This window comes from Macaca mulatta, chromosome 14 (assembly GCF_049350105.2).
Source record: "Macaca mulatta isolate MMU2019108-1 chromosome 14, T2T-MMU8v2.0, whole genome shotgun sequence".
NCBI classification, from domain to species: Eukaryota; Metazoa; Chordata; class Mammalia; order Primates; family Cercopithecidae; genus Macaca; species Macaca mulatta.
The window spans coordinates 90,438,182-90,462,456 of record NC_133419.1 but is presented as its reverse complement, the minus strand read 5'-3'; the positions used below and the strand labels follow the sequence as shown (position 1 = coordinate 90,462,456).

General features: G+C 38.5%; 1 protein-coding gene and 1 pseudogene across 1 annotated transcript; both read right to left on the bottom strand.

Moving 5' to 3' along the window:
- Positions 1-5,760: 5,760 nt before the first annotated feature.
- On the bottom strand, positions 5,761-13,280 carry LOC708448 (tripartite motif-containing protein 64-like). The gene is made up of 7 exons (XM_015115400.3): positions 12,870-13,280; positions 12,336-12,431; positions 11,421-11,561; positions 10,701-10,723; positions 9,172-9,269; positions 7,551-8,024; positions 5,761-6,089 (listed from the first exon to the last, which is right to left on the bottom strand). Exons 1-7 carry the CDS (start codon positions 13,278-13,280, stop codon positions 5,761-5,763), a joined length of 1,572 nt encoding a protein of 523 aa, XP_014970886.3.
- Positions 13,281-23,271: 9,991 nt separating this feature from the next.
- Positions 23,272-23,934, bottom strand: LOC144334583 (ankyrin repeat domain-containing protein 33B pseudogene; annotated as a pseudogene).
- Between the last annotated feature and the right edge of the window lie 341 nt (positions 23,935-24,275).

Below are 24,275 nucleotides of genomic sequence, written 5' to 3'. Positions count from 1 at the left end.
ATTCACAAATGCAGAATCCAAAAGATAGGCATGGACTATATTTTTCTTTCTGTACTAAATCCTTTTGTAGTTATATGAATTTTTTTTTTTTTAAAGAAAGAGATTTCAGAAGGTACTACTCAAATATCTTCTAACAGAGGAATTCTTTGCCAATGGTCCAGAAGACATATGGTCAAGGCTGTCAAAACAGTGAAGACAAATCTACCAGACCCATGACTGCCAAGATTCAAAGACGAAAGCAGAAGCCATAAGATATGTGTATAGTTAGGGAGATTCACATGTGAAGTAAGTGCAAGGAATTGGCTTACACAATTAAGGGGGCTGCTTAAGCAAATGTGAGATCTTTGGTACAGTCCATCAGGAAAAGAAATCCCCCACTGCCTGGATCCCAGTGGTCATGAATCAAAGCTTTGGTTTAAAGTCAATAGGGGGCAATTGGAAGATTAGAGTCCCATTTGTTGTTTAAAATGTTTTTCAAGAGATGCCCATGTCTTTCTTTAAACGACATTCACTGACAAAGTCAGGCTTACTTGCATATACTTCCTAGTCACAGGATTAGGACCTTTGCTTGCATCTGCAAAACGCCTTCCGAGCAGCTTCCTAAGTAAGTGTTTCATTGAAGAATAAGAAGGTATGTCTATGCCACAAAATGGCTACTGCTCTCATTTCCCTCTTTGTACGTATATGTACTCAGGTTGACCCATCATAAAATCATCCCGAGTTTGTATTTCATAAAATACAAGAAATTGAACACTAGATTTTCTTGTTCTGTTGTCAGTTTACTGTCCAAGACCATTGACTGACTGACCACCCTGTATATACATTCTGTACCTCAATAAATCTAAGTAATTAATCAAAGTGTCCACACAGAAGTAAGATCTGCGCTGGTTGTGTGTGGGGGCCCTGTTAGCCTAGTCCTGGACTCCAAGTGGGAAACTTGTGAAACCCTCAGGTCATGGACTGGATCCTGTGGACATACTCTGCTGAGATTCTGGAGCTCCGTGGCGGGGCCCTGGTTCTCCATTACAAGGTCTGATGATGCTGTTTATCAGGAAGGAATTGGGGCAAGGAGAGAAAGGAAGGGAGGGAAGCTTTTGATTTTATTTCAACCGCTTTTTGCACCACATCATTCACGTATTCAAACACTCAGCTTTAGGCAGGTGAAGCCTAGAGCACTGGAAATTAGGAGCTTTCCATTACAGAACTACCTCTGTCTACTGTGGCATTATTAAGGAAACAACCTGTTTTCCTACTTAAGTCTAGGACCATGAAACAAATATAAGAAAGTAATTCTCTTTACCGTTGGCATTTTGTAGGTTCCAAAAGTCCTAACCAATCCAGAAGAGAGAGTAGAGATGGGTATAGGCAGGAACAATCCATGATGTGAATAATGGACACTCCAGCCAATTTGGAATACCTCTTGATTTCCCAGTGCTTCTCTTTTTAATAAAAAAGACACTTTTTTGTACATTCTAGCATCTGCAACCTACCTCTACCACAAAGTTTTCTGTTGAATTACAAATCTGTTTTTCAGAATTTGGTAATAGCCGATTTCCTGCCACTTCACTCCAGCCTGGGTGAAAGAGCCAGGCTCCATCTCAAAAGAAAAAAAAAAAAAAAGTAACATTGTATAATGACATCAGACAACTGATTTACTTATCTATCATTGGAATGTATTTGTTGAAGTTATTTTTTTATTTGAATTGATAATGCAATTATACAATTAAATACAGCCAATCAAAAGGACTAGGTTTTGCCTTTGAAACTGAAGAAACCTAATCTTCTATTAAGAGTTTATCCATGCATAGTTTCAATTTTTCAAAAAATACATACATAAAAAGAACATAGGGAAGTGTTTTAAGAAAAGTTTCTAACTCTGGAAATTCTACACAGTGTATATGCAACAAGGTTCTGTCTTTCACATTATTTAAAAAAATAGAAACCCTTAGCGTTGTCCATCAGGATGCCAAGATATATCCAGTGAATGCTCAATTATAAAGCATCTAGCCTGGCTCATTTTGAAAACTTTTCTTGTAAAATTGTCTTCCTGGGGCCTTTAATACTTGAGTCTAATTTAGAGTTTTAGAAACGATTGAGTTTAAAGAAAGTAAATTCCAATCTACCCTTCTTTTTAACACCGAAGTAGGCTTAGGACTTTCTTCCTAAAATGTATAAACATTATTATTCAAGCCTGTCATCCCAGCACATTGAGAGGTGGACACAGGAAAGGAGTTTGAGATAACTCCTTTATAATAGTTTATAGTTTATAGTTTTTAATAGTTTGAGATAACTCCTATTATCCTGAGATAATAGGTAACATTGCGAAACCTCGTCTCTCCAAAAAAATAAAAATTAGTGGAACATGGTGGTATGAACCTGTAGTCCCAGGTACTGGGGAGGCTGAGGTGGGAAGATTGCTATAGCCCGGGAGGTTGACACTGCAGCTAGACAGGATCTAGTCACTACACTCCAGCCTGGGCGACAAAGCCAAACTCTGTCTCAAAAAAAAGAATATAAAATATCTCACTAATATTTGTCATGTTTATTATGTTGAAAACATTTTGGATATATTGGGTTACAATGTTTTATTAAAATTAATTTCAAATGTTACTAGTTGTTTTAAATATCATTAGGAAAATGCATTCCCTCCCCTCTCTTTTATAGTTTTCCTGCAAATACATGCACTAAAGAAAAACAATGAAAATATGTTTAATTAAATAATATTCAAAATACAAAACAAAAACTTTTGAAATGTATTTAAGACAATGCGAACAAAAAATGTATATCATTAAATGCATCTGTTATTAACAAAGAAAAGTCTGTCATAAACAGCCAGATAAAAGCAAATTCATGTTAAAAAACTAAAAAAAAATTTTAAAATTGCAGAAAATTGATTAAAAAACATGCAAAAGATAAATCAACAAATTCAAAAGTAGGTTCTTTAAATAGATAAATTAAATTAATAAATTCCCAATGAGATTCATTTAAAAAACGGAGAGGGGGAGTTCAAATGAAGAATAAACAGGCAAACTCATAGGTCATCCAGATATCCATAAGTCAGTACAAATATTTTCAGAACAATTTATGCCTATACATTTGAAAATTTTGCTGACTTGAGAAATTTCAATAGCCCCCTGCTCCAAGAAAGAACCACTAACATGCCTAAAATATTATATGAGTTCTCTGACTCATATATTTTCACATTTATTCTTGTTATCTTGCAGATCTAACCATTTTTTGTCTGATTGCCCGTTAAAACAATATTAGAAAAATAAACTACCACTATACAAGGATGTCAAGGAATCAGTACTTTAAATTTTTTTATTTTTTATAGATACATACTTTTACATATTTGTAGAGTAGATAGTGATGGTTTGATACATATGATGCATAGTAATCAGATCAGACTATTTAGAACATTATCCCAAACATTTATCTTTTTTTTTTTTTAGGGAACCTGCAACACCCTCATTCTAGCTATTTGAAAGTATATATATTATTGTTAACTATAATCATCTTGCAATGTTATAGAACATTATAAGTTATACCTTCCATCTATGTATAATTTTGTATTTTTAAATTGTATTTATCTTCTCTTTTATTAATCATTATATTTAATTATATTTAATATTGTACCTCTCCCTCTGCCTTCTACACTTCCTAGCCACTAGGATCTTCTGTTTTACTTTTTAATTCCATGAGATCACATTTTTTAGCTAAGCAAGTGGCTGGTTATGAGTATGTGCAGATGTTCTTCATATTTATAGAGAGTACAATAGATTACACAGTGTTTTGTTAAACTATATTCTCTCCCTTGTTAATTGAAAATACTGCCACAACATACATAATAAACATATATCCTTGTGCATTTTTATGGAAATTTCCATACTAATGATATTATAGGTTTAAAATATATGTAGAATTAAAAATTGATAGGTACCTCCAAATGTTCCTCTCAAATAGTTTCTTTCTAAGGATAACTAATAGTCACTAACTGGCCAACAAATATCTTTGAAATTCTGAGATGACGGCATTAATTAGAATGAATATCTGAATTAGGATTAGGTTGGACCTTAACGATAAAAATGTGGGAGCGTCTGTTATTAATTAGCACACAGATTTGTTGGGGGATGATGTTATTCACACATTCAGAAGTCACATCCTTGACATATTGAAAGCAAGACCCACCGATTTCTTCAAACTCCAAAGTAAATGTCGCTTTACTATAATTTTCGCCTACCTTTTCTCCTCTACATATCAAATACCTAAGCCACACTTTCTTGAAATCTGTAGGGTTTTTGTTTATTTCTTTGTGCTTTTTTAAAAAAATTATACTTTAAGTTCTGGGATACATATGCAGAATGTGCAGGTTTGTTGCATAGGTATACATGTGCCATGGTGGTTTGCTGCACCCATCAACCTGTCATCTACATTAGGTATTTCTCCTAATGCTATCCCTCCCCTATCCCCCAACCCCCGGACAGGCCCTGGTGTATGATGTTCCCCTCCCTGTGCCTGTATGTTCTCATTGTTCAACTCCCACTTATGAATGAGAACATGCAATGTTTGGTTTTCTGTGCTTGTTTTAGTTTGCTGAAAATGATGGTTTCCAGCTTCATCTATGTCCCTGCAAAGGACATGAAGTCATCCATTTTTATTTATTTATTTACTTGTTTATTTATTTATTTTTTTATGAAGGAGTCTGGCTCTATCACCCAGGCTGGAGTGCAGTGGCGTGATCTTGGCTCACTGCAAGCTCCACCCCCGTGTTCACACCATTCTCCTGCCTTAGCCTCCCCAGTAGCTGGGACTACAGGTGCCCACCACCATGCCCAGCTAATTTTTTTTTTTTTGTATTTTTAGTAGACACAGGGTTTCACCGTGTTAGCCAGGATGGTCTCGATTTCCTGACCTTGTGATCCAACTGCCTCGGCCTCCCAAAGTGCTGGGATTACAGGCATGACCCCGGCACCTGGCCAAACTCATCCTTTTTTATGACTGCATAGTATTCCATGGTGTATATGTGCCACATTTTCTTTATCCAGTCTATCCTTGATTGGTATTTGGGTTGGTGCCAAGTCTTTGCTATGCTGAACAGTGCTGGAATAAACATACGTGTGCATGTCTTTATAGTAAAATGACTTACAATCCTTTGAGTATATACCCAGTAATGGGTTTGCTGGGTCAAATGGTATTTCTGGTTCTCGATCCTTGAGGAATCACCACACAGTCTTCCTCGATGGTTGAACTGATTTACACTCCCAACAACAGAGTAAAAGCGTTCTTATTTCTCCACATCCTCTTCAGCACCTGTTGTTTCCTGACTTTATAATGATTGCCATTTTAACTGGCTTGAGATGATATCTCGTTGTGGCTTTGATTTGCATTTCTCTAATGATCAGGTATTATAAAATGTTTTTCACATGTTTGATGGCTGCATAAACGTTTTCCTTTGATAAGTGTCTGAAATGTGTAATTTTTGCTTTTGTTTTCATTATTTTTTAGTCTGTCTGGCATGCCAGTTCACATTCTCTTCTGCCTTCATCCCTCCTTTCTTCCCTCACTAGGGCCTCTATTTCTTTCCTAATACCACCCACAGGTCATTCTTCAAAGTTTCACTTTTCAGGGAGAGTCCTGTAAAATAATCTATTTACAAACGTTTAACCAGGGATGTATGACCTTGATTCAATATCGTCTTTGAGAAATTCACAACAAATTCCCCTACTCTCCAAGTACAAGTTTCTTTATCCACAGCTAATCTCAATCCCGACCATGCCATCCCAGCTTGCTCTGCCCAAATCTGGTAAAGTTCTTAATTTTCTGACCCCCTTTTCTATCCAAATGAAAACGGATTCCAAAACTTTTGTAATAGGGGACTTGGATCTGGAGACAGCAAGACTGAAGGACCATAGATGTGCTGGAGTCACCGCTGGCACGGGTTTCAAGAGAAGCACAAGGCGCAAACTTCTCCAGAAGTTTTGATGTTTTCTGCGTGGCTTTCTTCTGGGCATCCTGCCTCCGATGCTGCTGTGACCCTTCAATTTGGCTGTAGCCTTTGCCACCACCTCTGTCTTTGGTTCCTGTTTTTTCTAAAATTACGTTGAAGCAAGAAGTTTTAGAAGATGGGTTTCACAGAGACTTTTTAAGAAAAGGGAAATTCGTTGAAAGCATTGAAGATTTACCTACCTGCAGACTCTTAACAATACTTAGGAGTACACTATTTCTAGAGCCATATCAGTTAGCTTCCCAATAAGAGGGAAATGTCACAGAGGCAAAGATGGTTTCAGACAATTTAAACATAGCATCTCTACTTATTTGCTTACAGAATCTGAAGGTTTCATTAACTCCAGATCTGACTCACAAGCTGTTTATCCTTTGCAAAGAGTGGCACATAGTAAGGATGGAGCAAATTTATCATGAATGACAATCCACAATTACTGATCTTTTAGGACCAAGACTCCCAATTTGACATTAACATTGAAGAAAACATAGATGATAATATAATGATTTTGATAAACCAGTAGTTTTTCTGAATCCAGCGTTTCTGAGAACTTTAAAGATAAGAATCAGCCGGGTTTGGTGGCTCACATATGTAATGCCAGCACTTTGGGAGGCTGAGGCATGCATATCACTTGAGGTCAGGAGTCTGAGACCAGCCTGGCCAACATGGTGAAATCCTGTTGTCTCGACTGAAAATACAAAAATTAGCCAGGCATGGTGACATGGGCGTGTAATCCCAGCAACTCAGGAGACTGAGAATCACTTGTACCCGAGAGGCAGAGGTTGCAGTGAGCCCATGTCAGACATCTGTATTTCCAGCCTGGGGTATTGAGGGAATCACTGTCTCAAAAAACTAAAATAATAAATAAGTAATCTATGCTACAAGCCAAAAAAAAAAAAAAAGAAAGAAAAAAATTTTTTCGGCTAAAAATTATTTACATCAAAACAAACTTCTTCAAAGTTTTTCCAGTCTAAGTTTACATTTTATAATGCTACTTTGGAATGCACACAAGGACCATTGAAAACAAGAGCTATCATTGAGTGTGTATATCAGTAAGACAATTCAGTTAACTCTTATAATTAATATATTTTACACGTTTACAAAAATCAGTAATTTTTAGTAACTGATGATCCAGACTATATTTTGTATTATTTGCTTTGCATAAAGTGTCTACAATACACAAATCCACAGAGATCTAAAGTACAAAAGGCGTTGTGAGTCGAATGGGTGGGGAAGGTGCAATGAATAGAGAGTAACGGTAAAGGGTTTTGGGTTTCATTTTGGGGTATAAAAAAATGTCCAGGAATCAGACAGTTATGGTTTTTCACAACCCTTCATTAAAGTAAAATTTAGGAAACAAATGTATAATGTCAATGTGGTTATCCCATTTCATACCAGATAATAATTTTGTTTCCTCAAGTTACAATGAGCTCAAAGATGCTCACACATTGTCCTACTGTTTCACATGAGAAGGTCTCGAGATTGGAATATTTTTCAGACAAAAGAGCTCCCTAAGAAATCATAATGAAACCTGACTTTCATGGGGAACCAATACAAAAGAAAGGTGTCAAAAGGGAAGACAAAGATGAAGGGAAAAAGCTGTATATGAGGGAACCTTTTGAAACATCATAAAAGCTCACAACTGTGTTGTCGTAATCCAGAAACACCCCAACCTGACCCAGAGGTCTTTGCACATAGTGAGTTAAGGGAGCAAAGATGTTGGAGAGGCTATAAAGGTTGTTTCTCTTTGAAGAAAATAGAAAAAATGCTTCCTCAAAAGCATTTGTGTTTGCTGTCCTGGAATCTTTACAGACTCCCAGAATCCAGTTGGAGGAGTGGGTTACGTCCACTTCCCAGTAATGCTTGCCGGAGGAGAAGGCCTGAGCTCCCCATGCAGCAAAGTTCTCTGCTCTCTGGGACTCCCTGGGCGCACCATCATGGTCATCTCCAAATATCACATTTCTCACATCCTCAGAAAGGTTCATGTAGTGACTCGCCCTTTCCTTACTCAGAGGATCATCCACTGCAAAAAGAACCAAAATCAGATCAAGAAGTTAGGTGGGGTTAGATGTTATCTGCCCATGTACTGGCTTTATTAGTACCTCCTGTAAGAGACAGAATACAGGGAGAAAAAAGACTTTGGAGGCTCTTGTCTATGAAGATCAAGGGTTGTTATGATTTCCACAGCACAAAAGAATCCTTAAAATCACTGAGAAAAACAAATAGACAAATGTCATTAATTGTGTGAATCAATGATTTAATGTCTGGCTTTGCTTGATTTGTTTTGTGTGAATCAATGATTTAATGTCTGGCTTTGCTTGATTTGTTTTAAGAGACATGTAACTATTTATTTAGTAGAAAATGCCACTTGGATTGCTTGTATTCAGTATAATTAACAAATAGACTTCACTCTCATATTATGTTCCTAATCAATGGGATATAAACGGTGCCTGTTCCTTTTTTTTTTTTTTTTTTTTTTTGAGACAGAGTCTCACTCTGCTGCCCATGCTGGAGTACAGTGGTGCAATCTTGGCTCACTGTAGCCTCCTGGGCTCAAGCGATTCTGCTGCCTCAGCCTCCCGAGTAGCTGTGATTAGAGGCATGTGCCACGATGCCCAGCAAATTTTTGTATTTTTGGTATAGATGGCCACGTTTGTCAGGCTGTTCTCCAACCGCTGACCTCAGGTGATCTGCCCACCTCAGCCTTGGTAGGATTACAGGCGTGAGCCACCGTGCCCAGTCTCACCTGCTCCATTTTTAAACATCAAAATTTGATGGACATCCATACATGTGCAGTTGAGAAGTTTCTGAAAATAATGATCATGTTCTGCTTTTACGTCACCTGATCAGCCACTGCTTCATTTAGTCTAGCTCTGGTTTTAGCCCTCTGTTGTCTAACGGCTGCCTTACATGTTTGGGCCATTTTCACAGAACCTTCAGCTTCCAGTTGTTGTGAAATGTATCTTACATCAGTAGAGTAGTTTCGTTTATGGAAGCTTTAGTTTGTTGGTTGGTCAAAGATTTCTAATGTTTATGATAAATATTAATTCTATAATATATTGTAAGTTCACTTTTATGTCAGAAGAAATAAAACTAAAATGGGAAATGGCTCAACCAAGCAACCCACTAAACAGAAGTTGAGGCTGTACTGCCAAGCATTTGGCTCTAACCTCTGAATTTGTTGAGCATATCTAGCACTCCAGTGATGGGCCGGGAAGTCAGTTCTGGCTTGACTGGCTGGGGCTTTTCCATTTGCACCAACTCTGTCCTGCAAAGAACAACCTCAGTTACACTTTCAGGCCCAGGGATAATCACACAGTCATACCAATGTTTCAGATTTTCATCCAAGATATTTCTTGAGAAATCTCCCTTTTATGTTAAATTCAGTATACATTTTATTCAACCATATTGGGGATATAGCAATGTTACTTTTATCTAAATTTAACATGTTAAAGTACAGTTTCTCCATTCTCTCACACATGATCCAAATTTAAAATTACTGAGTGTCATTTCTTCCCTCTGCCCCTCTAGCCTCTTCAAAGTATACAGATATCCTGGGATTCTTGCTGAGAGAAGAAAACTCAGCCAAAGCCTTTGGGACCTCAACCTGTAGATGTCACCAATGATGCAGTCAGGGTCTTACAGGGAATGCCCACTGACACTAAAGGTTTTGAACTTTTGTTCAAACCAAAGGAGTCAATTTCCAGCCTGTCAGCCCTGGTGCTGAGGTTCCTGAGGCTGCCATTCCCCTCTTAGATTCTGCCTATAACAGGGGAGTGCAGTGATGGAGTAGGGCCTGGCTATTGATGTCCCTGGGAACAAAACCTCCCTCCCTTTCCTGTCCTTAGGGCATTTCCCTCCCTCCTCTCTTTTTCACCTCTCCCCTCTCCAGAATAGGAGACTCCTTTGTGATAACTCAGAGTAATCTTCTTCTTAAGATTTGCTGGGGCAGGGCTGGAGAAGATGGGGTGAGTGGGTAGAAGAAAATCCAGAATGGCACACTGTTGTTAGATACATTTTCATTCAGCCACATAAGAAGGACACTTCTGAGACAAAGAAGCTTAAGGTCTCAGGTTCTCCTTTGAAACCAAAGTGGAATATAGCCACAGATCAATGCTAAATACCTCAAAACATATAGTTGACCCTTAAGCAACAAGGGTTTGAAATTTGGGGGCCCACTTCTAAGTGGATTTTTTTCAATGAAAGTTTCACCTAGCTTGCCTGCCTCTCCTGCCTCCTGCTCAACTTCCTCCATTTCTTTTCTTTCTGCCTCTGCCACCTCTGAGACACCTTCTTCTCTTCCTCCTCCTCTTCAGCCTACTCAGTGTGAAGACAATGAAGATGAAGACCCTTATGGTGACTAACCTCTTAATGGGTAATAAATATATTTTCTCTTCCTTCCAATTTTTGCAATTATATTCTTTTCTCCAGCTGACATTATTGTTAGGATACAGCATATAATACATATAACATGCAATATACGTTAATTGACTATTTATGGTATCGACAGGCTTCCAGTCAATAAGAGGTGATTCATAGTTTGGTTTTGGAAAAGGCAGAAGTTATACTTGGATTTTCAGCTATGGGGAATTGCAGGAAACTGGTTAGTGAACCTAACACCCACATTTTTCATGGTACATTGACTTTATCAATAAAGGAATGACTTTCGCAGAAATCAAAGTTCATTAGTGTAACTCACCATTCCAGTATGTTTTCCAAGTCCTGCAAAGAAAAACATAAGTACGTAATCAGGAGAATTCTCTCCTACTTTCCCTAGTATTCTTTGTTGTCTTTCTGGGTTAACAAGGTAGGTTTATTGATACACCTCTAAGGAACCATCCAAGGCTGTGTTAATAACAGAACCTCAACTGAACAATGGTGGGCTTCCTCAGTGGGCAATAGGAATGAGGAGCTGAGAATAAGACTGTGGAATGATGTACATGGCAATGTAGGTTGTCAGTGTCACTCATCCTCCAGGCTTAATCTCAAGAAGTGTGGATGTACTAGGAACATAAATTGAGTTTTATTAACAAAGCTAATATTCTCCTGGCCTAGCATTTGATTGATTTTGGATAACATTTCTTTGTGGCTAGTACTCCTGATTATACTGAAGAAGATTTTGTCCTAAGTGATCTACCAAAATGGCAAAAACCTCCCAAAGATTACCGCAATATGCAAAAATAAGTGACTGGACAAACATAATGACGGAGTCAAGGAGCATGTGTCACTTAGCTAAGAGTAGTTGCATTTGCAGGTAACATATGAATGTCCTGGCAGCATTGCCCAACAAAGGTTTCCTGACTCTGGATGACGGACCCTCCCTCCTCACCTGGAGCAGCTTCACATCAGGCATGTGGCACATCTCCCACAGCAATCTGTACATGTCTTTTGTCTTTTTTATATGTTGGGTTATTCTTACTTCACTGTCTTGGAGTTGCCGAACAATCTCTTCTGCTTCTCTGTCCAGTGTCCCCAGATGGAGTTGCTCCTCCTCCAGGAGAAACTGGCGCATCTTCTGATATTGATACTTGATCATCCCTTTCCTGAAGGCCGCATAGTCCTGCAGAGATACTCAGTTAAAAGAATTGCATCTCCTCACTCTCCACAAAACACTTAACACTTCAAATTTTATTCTCCTAGGATATACCAGCAGTAAACTCATAAACTCTATGTCTCATACTTGGAAAGATTCTTCAAAAATTTGCTATCTCCTCTGCCCATCCGTTTTTCATGCTCCTCTTAGTCTCCCTTCCTGTATAAATCGATACCTCAAAAGGACTCAAGATCCCTTCTTGTGATGCTTCTTCGGGATTCTTATTTCATTAATTATTGTCTTTTTTACTTGGTTTTTCTTAATTTTCTCTTGTTCCTTTGCCTGATTCTTCTAAACATTTTAAATATTTCAGTGTACACTCTACTACCGAGTTTTTAAAGAAATTACTTCAGGTTTTTTTTTCCCCACTTATATCTCTATTTCTCTCCTCCCCTTCACAGCAAAACTTTAAACTACTCAATGTGAATACAATGCTTTGAAGAACTCAATGCTATCCTACTCTCAGTGCCTTGGAAGTTTTATGCAAACCCTCAAGGTTACATCAGGAATACCTATCATGCCCTGTTTATTTCATATGCATATACATACTAGTATTTTTTGCACCAGCTCCTGTTGGCCTGTATAATGATAATTGCTGATAGATCATTTGAAACCACTCTTTGTTTTTTTCTGGGAAGAAGACACTGCTATTTTGTAACTGGTAAGCAGAATTCAGCTAAGAAGTCTAAGCTAGCATTGTGCCAATCTACATGAAAAAATATAAAACCTTTATATCCCTACCATTAATGAATGGATTTTGCTAATTTCCTGATTTAGATTGTTTTGCATTTCTTGAGTGCTCCTCCATAAAGGATCCATTTTCTTTAGAAGTTTCTCCTGCAAAGTAGACATGACCTTCAGTAGCAGATAAGACATTACTGGATATGTTATTCCCTTTTTATGAGAAAAGCCTGTTGTTGAGAGAACAGTAAATTTGAGTTCCCGTGAAGTGGTCAGGTTTTTTACAAGATAACCTAATTTGATTCTAATATTTGGAATATCAGAGGCAACCGAAGCATATTGTAGAGGGTTTGAGGAGACCCAACAGCTGATCAATTTTCTAAGAAATTGGCTTTCATATACCCTGGATCTAGAGAAGTCAAGCTTGCAGCAAAAGCAAACCATGTTCCCAGGACACATTTATATCTAGAGATTTATATCGAAAATTCAGATCTTCCCCATCTCCATTCTCTCCACCTTTATTATCATAAGCTCTCATTTTCTCTCTCATTTAGGATCATGTGGATTCCCAATTGCATTGGAGGTGTCACTTACCCTGCACTCCTCAGCAGCCTGTCCTATTGGGCTGTGGCCATGAGCCTCATGCTCTGGTGACTCAGAGCAGGGCCCACAGAGGAGTCTCTGCTCAACTTCACAGAAGAGCCCCTTTTCCTCTTCATGTAGCACACAGATCTGCTTCTCTGAGCTGTTGATGTTGTGAGGTCTGCTCTGCCTTGCAAGAGAAGCCAACCTCTTGAGAGCAATATTGGTGTGGAAGTCAGTCCTCTGGGGGATTTTCCCGCACACAGGACAGCCCGTTGGAGCCTGGCCTTCCTCCCAGAGGAGACAAAGGCAAGGCCTGCAAAAGCTATGCCCACAGTCAACGGTGACCGGGTCTATTAAGTAGTTCCTGCAGATAGAGCAACAGAGCTCCCTCTGGAAGGCTTGCAGTGTGCCCAAATCCATGTTTCTGGAAATTTAAAACAGGAAAATTTAAGTGAGAAAATTATTTTTTGACCACATGGAGGGGGAAGGGCCTGTGGCTAGTTCTTCTTGTCTGCTTCAGCTCTGTTCAATCTACCCATTAGCTTAAGCCCAGTACAGACCTAGATATGGTAAATATAGGCAAGTTGGGTTTATACTATAACACAAGTGGAAAAATGAGACAAGCGTCATTGTAATTTAAAACAAGCAATATTCTCAATTATGAATTTTTTGGACAAGCTTAATATTGGGGTAGAGAGGAATAATTAGGATAACTTCACAGTTACTTCTATTAGCTGATTGTTCCAGAAATCCATACAAACCCATCCCTTTCTCTCTCTCTCCTTCTTTTCCTCCAAGATCCTTTGAGTATAACTCATAAGGGATACTTAGTCTCACTCTCTGGCACCCAAGTAACAGATGTACTTTTCTAAAGACAGTTAAAAATTGGTTAAGTTTAATCTAAGTGTGTTTAGTTTAATCATTATGGGCTTCAACACTTAACTCCTATAACTATAAACTGCTGAACTTATTCTTCTAAGGTTAATCACAAAATTCAACCTTTACATAAATACAATGAAAAATGATTATTTCTTATTCAAGACAATGTTTTTGCTCAGAATGAGTTCAGACCATCAGAGTATCTTCATATTTTGAAATGGTGACTAATCAAGCTATGAAAGGACTCAGCAACAATTAATCAACTTTTACCTAAAACAAACCAAAAAAGAAAGTAAACACTGGAATTTTTTCTTTAAAGAATTCAGAGATGGAGTTAATGGAAGCATGACCACCAATTTATCTTTATTCCCGGTGTTTCCCACAGTGATCAAAGTCCCTACTTCCTGGGAGTCTTTACCCGTTCATGGGATATATTTGAACACTTTTCAAATCCAGTCAGCTCACTGAAGATTTGAAAAGGACTACACACATAAACTTTACAACAAGGGTTTTACAATTAATCCTACACATTTCAAACTCACACTGACATGTAGTATATTACAAAGCTACAGTAAGCAAAGCAGCAAGGTGCTGGTGTAAAAATAGACAGGTAAACCAGTGGAACAGATCAGAGAATGCAGAAACTCTTACACCTCTCTACAGCCAACCGAATTTTGTCAAAGGTAGCAACAGTATTTACTGGGGAAAGGACAGTCTTTCAATCAACACTGCTGGCAAATCTGGATATTGACATGCAGGGGATAAAATTATACCCTCACCTCTCATCCTATGCCAAAATCAACTCAAAATAGATTGAAAACCTTAATGTAAAACCTGAAAGACCAAATCTACTGGAGGAAAACATAGGAGAAATGCTCCAGGACACTAATGTGAGAAAAAAAAATGTACGAATAATATCACAAAAGCCTAGTCAACAAAAGCAAAAATCAACAACTGGAGTTATCTGAAACTGCAATGCTTCTGCACAGCAAAGGAAACAATCAATGGAGTGAGAAGACAATGGACAGAGTGAGAAAAAATATTTTTTTCTTTTAAAAATAATGCTGGTGTGATGGCACATGCTTGTAGTCTCAGCTACTCAGGAGTCTGTGAGGGCAGGATTGCTTGAGTCCAGGAGGTCCAGAGTACAGTAAGTCATGATAGTGCCACTTCAGTTTAGCCTAGGTGACAGAGTGAGACCCTATCTCAAAAAGAAAACCCAGTCAAATAACTTGATATAACACAAACCAATATATTGTAAATGCTCTAATAACAGGTATTTTGAACAATTATGTTATTTCAAATAACTGGGTAAGCTACTTGTTTGCTTAGACAAGATATAAGTGTCCCGGCAGGTGAGTTTAAAGTATTTTTATAAGAAAATTAAGCATGAAGGTCTTTACTACAAATGTCATACACACCAGAATCTGCAATATATGGTCCCAAGTCTAGAAGATTCGTGGTTATCCAGGTCAGCAGCAACACTGAGCTCACCGAAGCCCAGCATCCACAAATTCAATCTGACTTCTCTGAAGAGGTCTTCTCTGGACAACTGTGTTTTTTAAGTGATTAGACTCACCTAAGAACACTCCCATTTCCTGGGATTGGCTACTGTCTGGAGAAAGAGGTGGAAATAGAAGATTAGGTTACACAGAAGGGTGTAACATTGGATGATTGGATTTATTATATACAATCATGCCTAAGGCATTATAGCCCAACAGAAGGTAGAGGATTTTGGAGTGAGATGCAAGAATCTTGACCTGACATAGGTTGTTCATGGACATTAAAACTGAAACACTTATTTCATTAAGTAATGTTTTATTTCACGAACAATGCCTTCGCAATGAAAAACAATTCTTTTATTATTTTAAACTGAAATGTGTCATCTATATTTCCATTAAAGATTTTTTGTTTATTCTTCAACAAGCATATACTAATGACAATGAAATAGTTATTAGACATAAATTATATTAAACTGTAATAGACAATTTCAGTCCTGCTAGAACATCCAGACTAGCGAATGAGATGTGTCATAATTAAAGAATCACACAAGTAAATACACAATTGGAACTATGAGCTCAGTAAATGAGCAGTACATGTTTTGACGGTCTGTAGTAGGAGGTATGTGCTGAATGCAAGCTTACACAAGGCTTTCATGAAGATATGACAGCATTGAGATTTGAGGAATAGGAACACATTAACTTGGCAAAGAGCGATAGAGAGAAACTTTCTTTGCAGTGACAGCAGCAGATGCAAAAGCTTCCTGGATGGAAGAGACCTGGTACAGTTGAGCTCCAGGCCATTGGAGCTGGAGTGACAAGAATGAACGTGGTCTGTTGGGAGATGAGGCTGCAGAGGCAGGTACAGATTTCAGAACATGGAAAAGATGAGTTCCTTACGTAGAAATTATGGGAAGCCAGTGAAGTCTCAGTCTACTTTTAAAATACATCATTGCTAAATAAGTCTCCAGTCATTATTTATCTGAATATGTACAACTCTAAAATATTAAATGAAATAACTAACCCATCTGTGGAACTCTCTTATAAAATAGTGCACCTAGGTACTCAGCTGTATTTTAAATAGTATACCTTTATATACAACAGTTGCTGAATTCACCTATTTTTTTGTTCTCTTCCCGGTTTTTTTTTTTTTTTTTTTTTTTTTTTTGAGACGGAGTCTCCCTCTGTAGCCCAGGCTAGAGTGCAGCGGCCGGATCTCAGCTCACTGCAAACTCCGCCTCCCGGGTTCACGTCATTCTCGTGCCTCAGCCTCCCGAGTAGCTAGGACTACAGGCGCCCACCACCTCACCCGGCTAATTTTTTTGTATTTTTAGCAGAGACAGGGTTTCACCGTGTTAGCCAGGATGGTCTCGATCCCTGACTTCGCGATGCGCCCGTCTCAGCCTCCCAAAGTGCTGTCTCTTCCCTATTTATGACTCTTTTCAATGGTTAATTTATGCAAAAATCAATGTGTTTTTTGTATTTTACACCGTGGTGAATAATTTTAAATTAGATACTTTACATAAGTATATATGTATGGACATGTAGATGTATAGCATGTATATTTATATTAAAATATGATACAATGTCATAAATAATTATTTAAACAATAATTATGTGTGCAATTACCTTTAACAAAGTACATACAGAAAACTAACTTTGAATAGAGTATGGTGACTCCTGTCTGTAATTCCAGCTACTTGGACAGCTGGGCAAAAGGGTCACTTGACTCTAGGAATTCCAGGTTTCCCCAGGCAACATAGGTTGACTCCTGTCTCTAAAAAAAAAACAAATGATTTCACCCAGGCCTGGAAGCAAGCACATGTAGTTCCAGCTCATCAGGAGGACCAGGCAGGAGGATCACTTGAGCCTAGGTGTTTGAGGCTGCAATGAGCTATGATCATTCACTGCACTTTGGTCTGAGTGACGGAGGGAGAACTTGTCTAAATGAAGGAAAGAAAAAAATGACAGAAAAACAAAGTCATAAGTTAGGAAGTGTTTCTTTTTTCCCTGTTCTCTAGAAGAATTTCTCTAAAAATGTCTTATTTCTTTCAAAAATGCTTTGAAAATTTCACTGAAAGAGATCACTGGAGTTTCCTTTGTGAGGTTTGTTTATTAAATAACATAGGAAATTTTAAGAATCTAAATCGTATCTTTCATTTTTCCATGTTTTCTTCTGTCTGTTTTAGTCAGCTGTGTTTTTTGAGAAATTTTCTCAAGTCAGCAAAATTTTCAAATGTATAGGCGTAAATTGTTCTTAAAATATTTGTACTGACTTACTGATATCTGGATGACCTATGAGTTTGCCTGTTTATTCTTCATTTGAACTCCTCCTCTCCGTTTTTTAAATGAATCTCATTGGGAATTTATTAATTTAATTTATCTATTTAAAGAGCCTACTTTTGAATTTATTGATTTATCTTGTGCATGTTTTTTAATCAATTTTCTGCAATTAAAAAAACTTTTTTTAGTTTTTTAACATGAATTTGCTTTTACCTGGCTGTTTGTGACAGACCTTTCTTTGTTAATAACAGATGCATTTAATGATATACATTTTTTGTTCGCATTGTCTTAAATACATTTCAAAAGTTTTTTGTTTTGTATTTTGAATATTATTTAATTAAACATATTTTCTTCATTGTTTTTCTTTAGTGCATGTATTTGCAGGGAAACTATAAAAGAGGGGAGGGAATACGTTTTTCTAATGATATTTAAAACAACTAGTAACAATTGAAATTAATTTTAATAACACTTTCTAACCCAATATATCCAAAATATTTTCAACATAATAAACATGAAAAATATTAGTGAGATATTTTATATTCTTTTTTTTTTTGAGACAGAGTCTGGCTTTGTCACCCAGGCTGGAGTGTAGTGACTAGATCCTGTCTAGCTGCAGTGTCAACCTCCCGGGCTATAGCAATCTTCCCACCTCAGCCTCCCCAGTACCTGGGACTACAGGTTCATACCACCTTGCTCCACTAATTTTCATTTTTTTGGAGAGACGACGAGGTTTTGCAATGTTGCCTAGGCTTGTCTCAAACTCCTTTCCTGTGTCCACCTCTCAATGTGCTGGGATGACAGGCTTGAATAATAATGTTTATACATTTTAGGAAGAAAGTCCTAAGCCTACTTCAGTTTTAAAAAGAAGGGTAGATTGGAATTTACTTTCTTTAAACTCAATCGTTTCTAAAACTCTAAATTAGACTCAAGTATTAAAGGCCCCAGGAAGACAATTTTAGAAGACAAGTTTTCAAAGTGAGCCAGGCTAGATGCTTTATAATTGAGCATTCACTGGATATATCTTGGCATCCTGATGGCCAACACTGAGGGTTTCTATTTTTTTAAAAAATGTGAAAGACAGAACCTTGTTCCATATACACTGTGTAGAATTTCCAAAGTTACAAACTTTTCTTAAAACACTTCCCTATGTTCTTTTTATGTATGTATTTTTTGAAAAATTTAAACTATGCATGGATACACTCTTGAAGATTAGGTTTCTGCAGTTTCAAAGGCAAAACCTAGTCCTTTTGATTGGCTCTATTTAATTTTATAATTGCTTTATCAATTAAAATTAAAAAAAACTTCAACAAATACATTCCAATGATAGATAAGTAAATCGGATGTCTGATGTCATTATACAATGTTACTTTTTTTTTTTTTTTACTTTTGAGATGGAGTCTGGCTCTTTCACCCAGGCTGGAGTGAAGTGGCAGAATCTCGGCTTACTGCAACCTCCACCCCCGGGGTTCAAGCAAATCTCCTGCTGGTATTACAGGTGCCTGCCACCATGCCCAGCTAATTTTTTTATTTTGAGAAGAAGGGGATTTCTCCATGCTTGCCAGGCTGGTCTCAAACTCCTGATCACAGGTAATTCGCCAACCTCGGCCTCCCAAAGTGCTGAGATTACAGGTGTGAGCCACCACAGCGGCCTGATGTTACTTTTTTAAGTCCACATAAAGTGACTTTGTAATTACTTTTTAATAACTTTATTAAAACCTAACATACATGAACAACAATTTTGTTTTCTACTTTTATCTACAATACTATATTTTCCATGATTTTTAAAGAGTTGAAGCTTTTTTTTTTTTTTTTTTGGAAATGTTGTCTCGCTCTCTTGCGCAGGCTGAATTGCAGTGGCACAATCTGAGTTCACTTCATCCTCTGCCTCCCAGGTTCAGGAGATTCTCCTGCCACAGCCTCCTGGGTAGCTGGGACTACAGGTCAGTGCAACTATGCCAGCCTAATTTTTGTATTTTTATTAGATACAGGGTTTTGCCATGTTGGTCAGACGTGTCTCCAACTCCTGACCTCAAGGGATCCGCCCACCTTGGCTTCCCCAAGTGTTGAGGTTAAGTCACCATGCCCAGCCTGGATTGGTTTTTAAGAACTTGATTTATACTTGTTTTGTTTTAAAGAATAGTTTTTTGTGTTTTTAAACTTTTTAAAGTTAAAAATACTTCACAAGAAACTGGTGAACTTAAATGACATTGAAGATAATTTACTATTACTTAACAGTGGGGTGATCTTTGGGGACTGGTTTAAGGGTATAAAATTGAAAAATTAATTTGTAACCTGAGATTAGTATTCTGAAGCTCTATCTCTAGTGACTTAGAGAAATTCTCAAATCACCAAATACAATAAATAAATGAATATAAAACTATAGTAGCTCAATCACTTCTCTAAAGCATTTTCTAAACTCCAGGAATTATGAAAACCACGGAAGATTCAAATATTTTGCTGAACTGGGTCATAATGGGAGGTATCTATTTAGCCTATGGGTGCTTTCAACTTTGACTCAGCAAACTATTGGTATTCACTTTCTCCGGGGCCTACTCCTCACACCCTCCTAACCCATTCTTGCTCAATATTCTCCTTAACTCTGCATCTAGCCTTGCTATCATATTACCAATGAAATAATAATTGATTTGGATGTATTTATGTAATACAACGTTCTTAAGTAACTAATAGCATTTACTTAGCATTAATTGGTCCCTTTCTATGTACGAAGCACTGTTGTACTTGCTGACACCTACAATATTTTTCACATACTTTAAAATACATCAGCATACACAGTGTGAAATCATTTTTGTGTGTTCTTGTTATTTAGGCCACAATATAAAGTACATACTACTAGAATTCTAATAAAAACGTACAGCACAGGAATGGTGAGATAGCATTTAAATCGGGAAAGTTCAGCTTGACAGTGTACTATTACCAGTGCATCCTGTTAGCCTAACAACTTTCAACATCATAAGTAACTCATCAGTAACAAACTCTTAACTGGGACAAGGAATATTAGAAATGTGTACTTTTATTTTATAAATAATCTCTGAAAAAGATAGTCTTCTTAAGCACAAATGTCATTTATTATGGCATGCTCAGTCTTTTTCAATTTTTTACTTTCAAACAATATTCTCAAATATATTTAGAAAAAGGTTTTTAAGGCATACTATTTCATTAATGCTCATCATTTGGGAAAAAAACCCAATTCTAATACATGAACATGAATTTATGTTTATTTTTTAACTGTGGATTATCATGGTATTTAATCGATTTATTATAACAATTTTTTGAAAATAGTAATTGATGTAATGAGAATTTTCATCAAAATTTGAAGAGATCTAACTAATATGCATAAAGAATTTGAGTTGGAAAAAAGTGTGTAATACAAGTGAAAACAAAAATGCAAATTCCATTCCTACCTAGAGAACAAAAATATGAAATACCACACAGGTTGAGCACCACTAATCAAAAAATCTAAAAATCCAAAATACTCCAAAATCTCAAATGTTTTGAGCTCTGAAATGTCACCAAAAGTGAAATATCCCACACATGACCTCATGTGAGCAGTTACGGTCAAAACTGTTCTCAGTGGACCAAAGTCTCTCCCAGCCCCTTCAGTTGCAATATATCTTTCTATGTCCACCCAGATGTCCCCAAGGAAGAGCACTCACAAAAGGAAATAAAATGGCATGTGTACACACACTTTGCTTCATGAATAAAATTATTTAAAATATTGTCTAAGATTATCTTCAGCCTATCTGAATAAGGTGTACATGAAACATAAATTTTGTGTTTACACTTGGGTTGATACACAAGATATCTTATTATGCATATGCAAATATTCCGCAATCCACAAATATCCAAAACCTGAAATTCTTCTGCTCTAACATTGTGAATAACAGTCAACTTGTATTACATGGTTTTATGATGCATTTATTTGAAAATGTGACTGAAATCTGTGGATGAAATTTTACAAACATCATTTTTAGCCAAATATTAACATTTTGTATAGCAGAAGGGGATACACTGGGTTTATTTCTCCACAGCATCCAAGTAGAATGTGACAGGGTTAAGGAGGAAAGATTTCTGTATGTAGTACTCATGATCCTTTGGGCTTAGGGTAGGTAAAAGCACAAGACATGCTAACCTTACATTCTGCCCTATTCCTTGGAAATTTAATAAACAACACTTACTCTTGTTTATAAACAACAATGGATTCCAGTGAGGGATAATGGCTAAGTCTATGAGCACTATTAGAACTGGCAGGGGTCAGGAAAGAATGTGAAAACTCTACTCCACAGTACTCATTTTTCTATACTGTGCTGGAAAGCTGACTGGAAAACAAATTTGGCAATGTAATGTCTGAGAATAGGATACTCAGCCAGATATGGGAAGAATAAAAGACAAGAATCTTGTGTCTACTGCATCTAGAGAAGAAAATATTCTGTTAACTCTTTGCCATGAAAATACTTTGAGGCTGGGAACAGTGGCTCACACGTGTAATCCCGGTGCCTTGGAAGGTTGAAGCAAGAGGATTGTTTGAGTCCAGGAGTTTGAGACCAGATGGAACAGCCTGAGAAGACAATATCTCCACAAACAATTTAAAAACTGACCTGGAGTGGGGGTACCTGCCTGTAGTCAGAGCTACTCAGGAGGCCGAGGTTGAGGATCGCTTAGACTAGGCGGTTGATGCTGCAATAATTATGATCCAGCAACTGCACTATAGCCTGGGTGACAGAGTGAGACTCTGTCTCTAAGAAAAGAAAAAAAGAATAGAAAAAGAAAAAAACGTGATTGAAATCTACCCCCTACGCTGCTGTGTGTAATTGCTGCCTCCATTATTTTCTTAAGGAAGAAAACCTATTTGATTCCGATTTTTATAGGCTACTGATAATGCAGCAATACTCAAGAACTCAATGTTTCATTCATCAGAGAAAGAAACCTCAGAATGTAGACTGAACCTCACCTGAACACACAAGCACAGAAGAAATTATATGTGTTTCTGTGGCTCTAGGTGAGACAATACCTTAAGAGATTTGAGGATTTCTGGAGTTGAGGACATGAGATTGATTCCTGAATCCATCCCATACAGGAAATAGGACCATAAAAAGATTGCTTATGGCCAGGCGCGGTGGCTCACGCCTGTAAACCCAGCACTTTGGGAGGCTGAGGCGGGCGGATCACGAAGTCAGGAGATCGAGACCATCCTGGCTAACACGGTGAAACCCCGTCTCTACAAAAAATACAAAAAATTAGCCGGGTGTAGTGGTGGGCACCTGCAGTCCCAGCTACTGAGGAGGGTGAGGCAGGAGAATGTAGTGAACCTGGGAGGCAGAGCTTGCAGTGAGCAGAGATCATGCCACTGCACTCCACCCTGGGCGACAGAGCAAGACTCAGTGTCAAAAAAAAAAAAAAAAAAAAAAAAAAAAAAGGAAAGATTGCTTAGCTTTTATGTGCTCATATGTAAACTTGGGACATATTGCATATTTTCAGTGGAGATTAGGAAAAATGTGTGCATAGAGACAGCGCAATATCTAGTACATCAGCCCATGTACAACATTGTCCCCTTCCTTTTTCTAACATATTTCTCTCCACTCTAATAGATAAGAGGTTTCAACAGAAAATGACTGGGGTTTGTAGAAAAATAGACAATAAACGGGTAAAACAATTGAGAAGCAATTTAAAAAAAAGAGGGGTTAAAGAAAAGATAGAGTCCGAAAAGAAAAATATAACTTGTTAGAAAATTACTAAATGTGAAAGAAATGAAAAATTTGAGCTCGGCTGAAAGCGCTGCAGGTGCAGATGCTGGCCTTCCGCCGGGCGGGGGTGGCGGAGCCCCAGGACCCCTGCAGCGGGGCAGGTGGGAGACCGGCTCTTGCGGAGCCCTCCTGGGAGCCCGCGGCCGCTGGGCCAGGCCTCTTGGGCTGCTCTGCGCCTTCCTCTTCCCTGCCTCCTGTGCCTGCCCCTTCCCCCACCCCCCGCCGCGCTGCCAGGATTTCCTGCACCACCAGCCGTCCTCTTCCGCACGCAAAGTGCTCTCGGGGCACACTGTCAGGCACGCGATGGCCACGGCGGGGCTGTTAGAGGCTGGTGATCATCCTGCCCATGTGGTCCAGGGCGCCCAAGTCCTCCGGGCCGCGCACGGAGCGGGGCGTCAGCGCGGACAGCTCCCAGTCCTTGAGCTTCTGCAGGCAGTTCTTGGAGACCTCCCGCTTCCGCACCCTCTAGAGGAGCAGAGAGCGCTCAAGCTGGTACTTTTCCCTGAACCGCTACAGGCAGGGACGCTCCTGGAGCCTCTGCATGAGGTGCACGTGTAAGTGGCCACTCCTTTAGCGACATCCCACCAAGGGGGCCCGCTGGTGGACACCCGCCCCTGCTAGCTCAGGGCTGGGATGCGATCGACCAGGCATGGCGGCTTTCAACCCGAACGCGTCCCTCCTTCAAGGTCAAGACCCAGGACATAGTTCAACAAGTCGTTGGTGATGATAGCTTGCCCTGACTGGGCCAGAACAGTGTCTTTAGTAAAACAGCATAGGAACGTGATGAAACAGATGCTCAGCTCCTTTCTTCATTTTCACTTCAGTTCCGTGATGCTTCTATGCCCCTCTGACGATATCTCTCCTGGGATCTGTGACTCTGCGGGTCTTCAATGTCTACTGAGCAGGGTTCCTGGCCGTCATCAGTCATGAAAACCTCAAAGCCCTCTGCCCTCAAGGTGGGATCCCTGGGCCAGCAGCATCAACCTCACCTG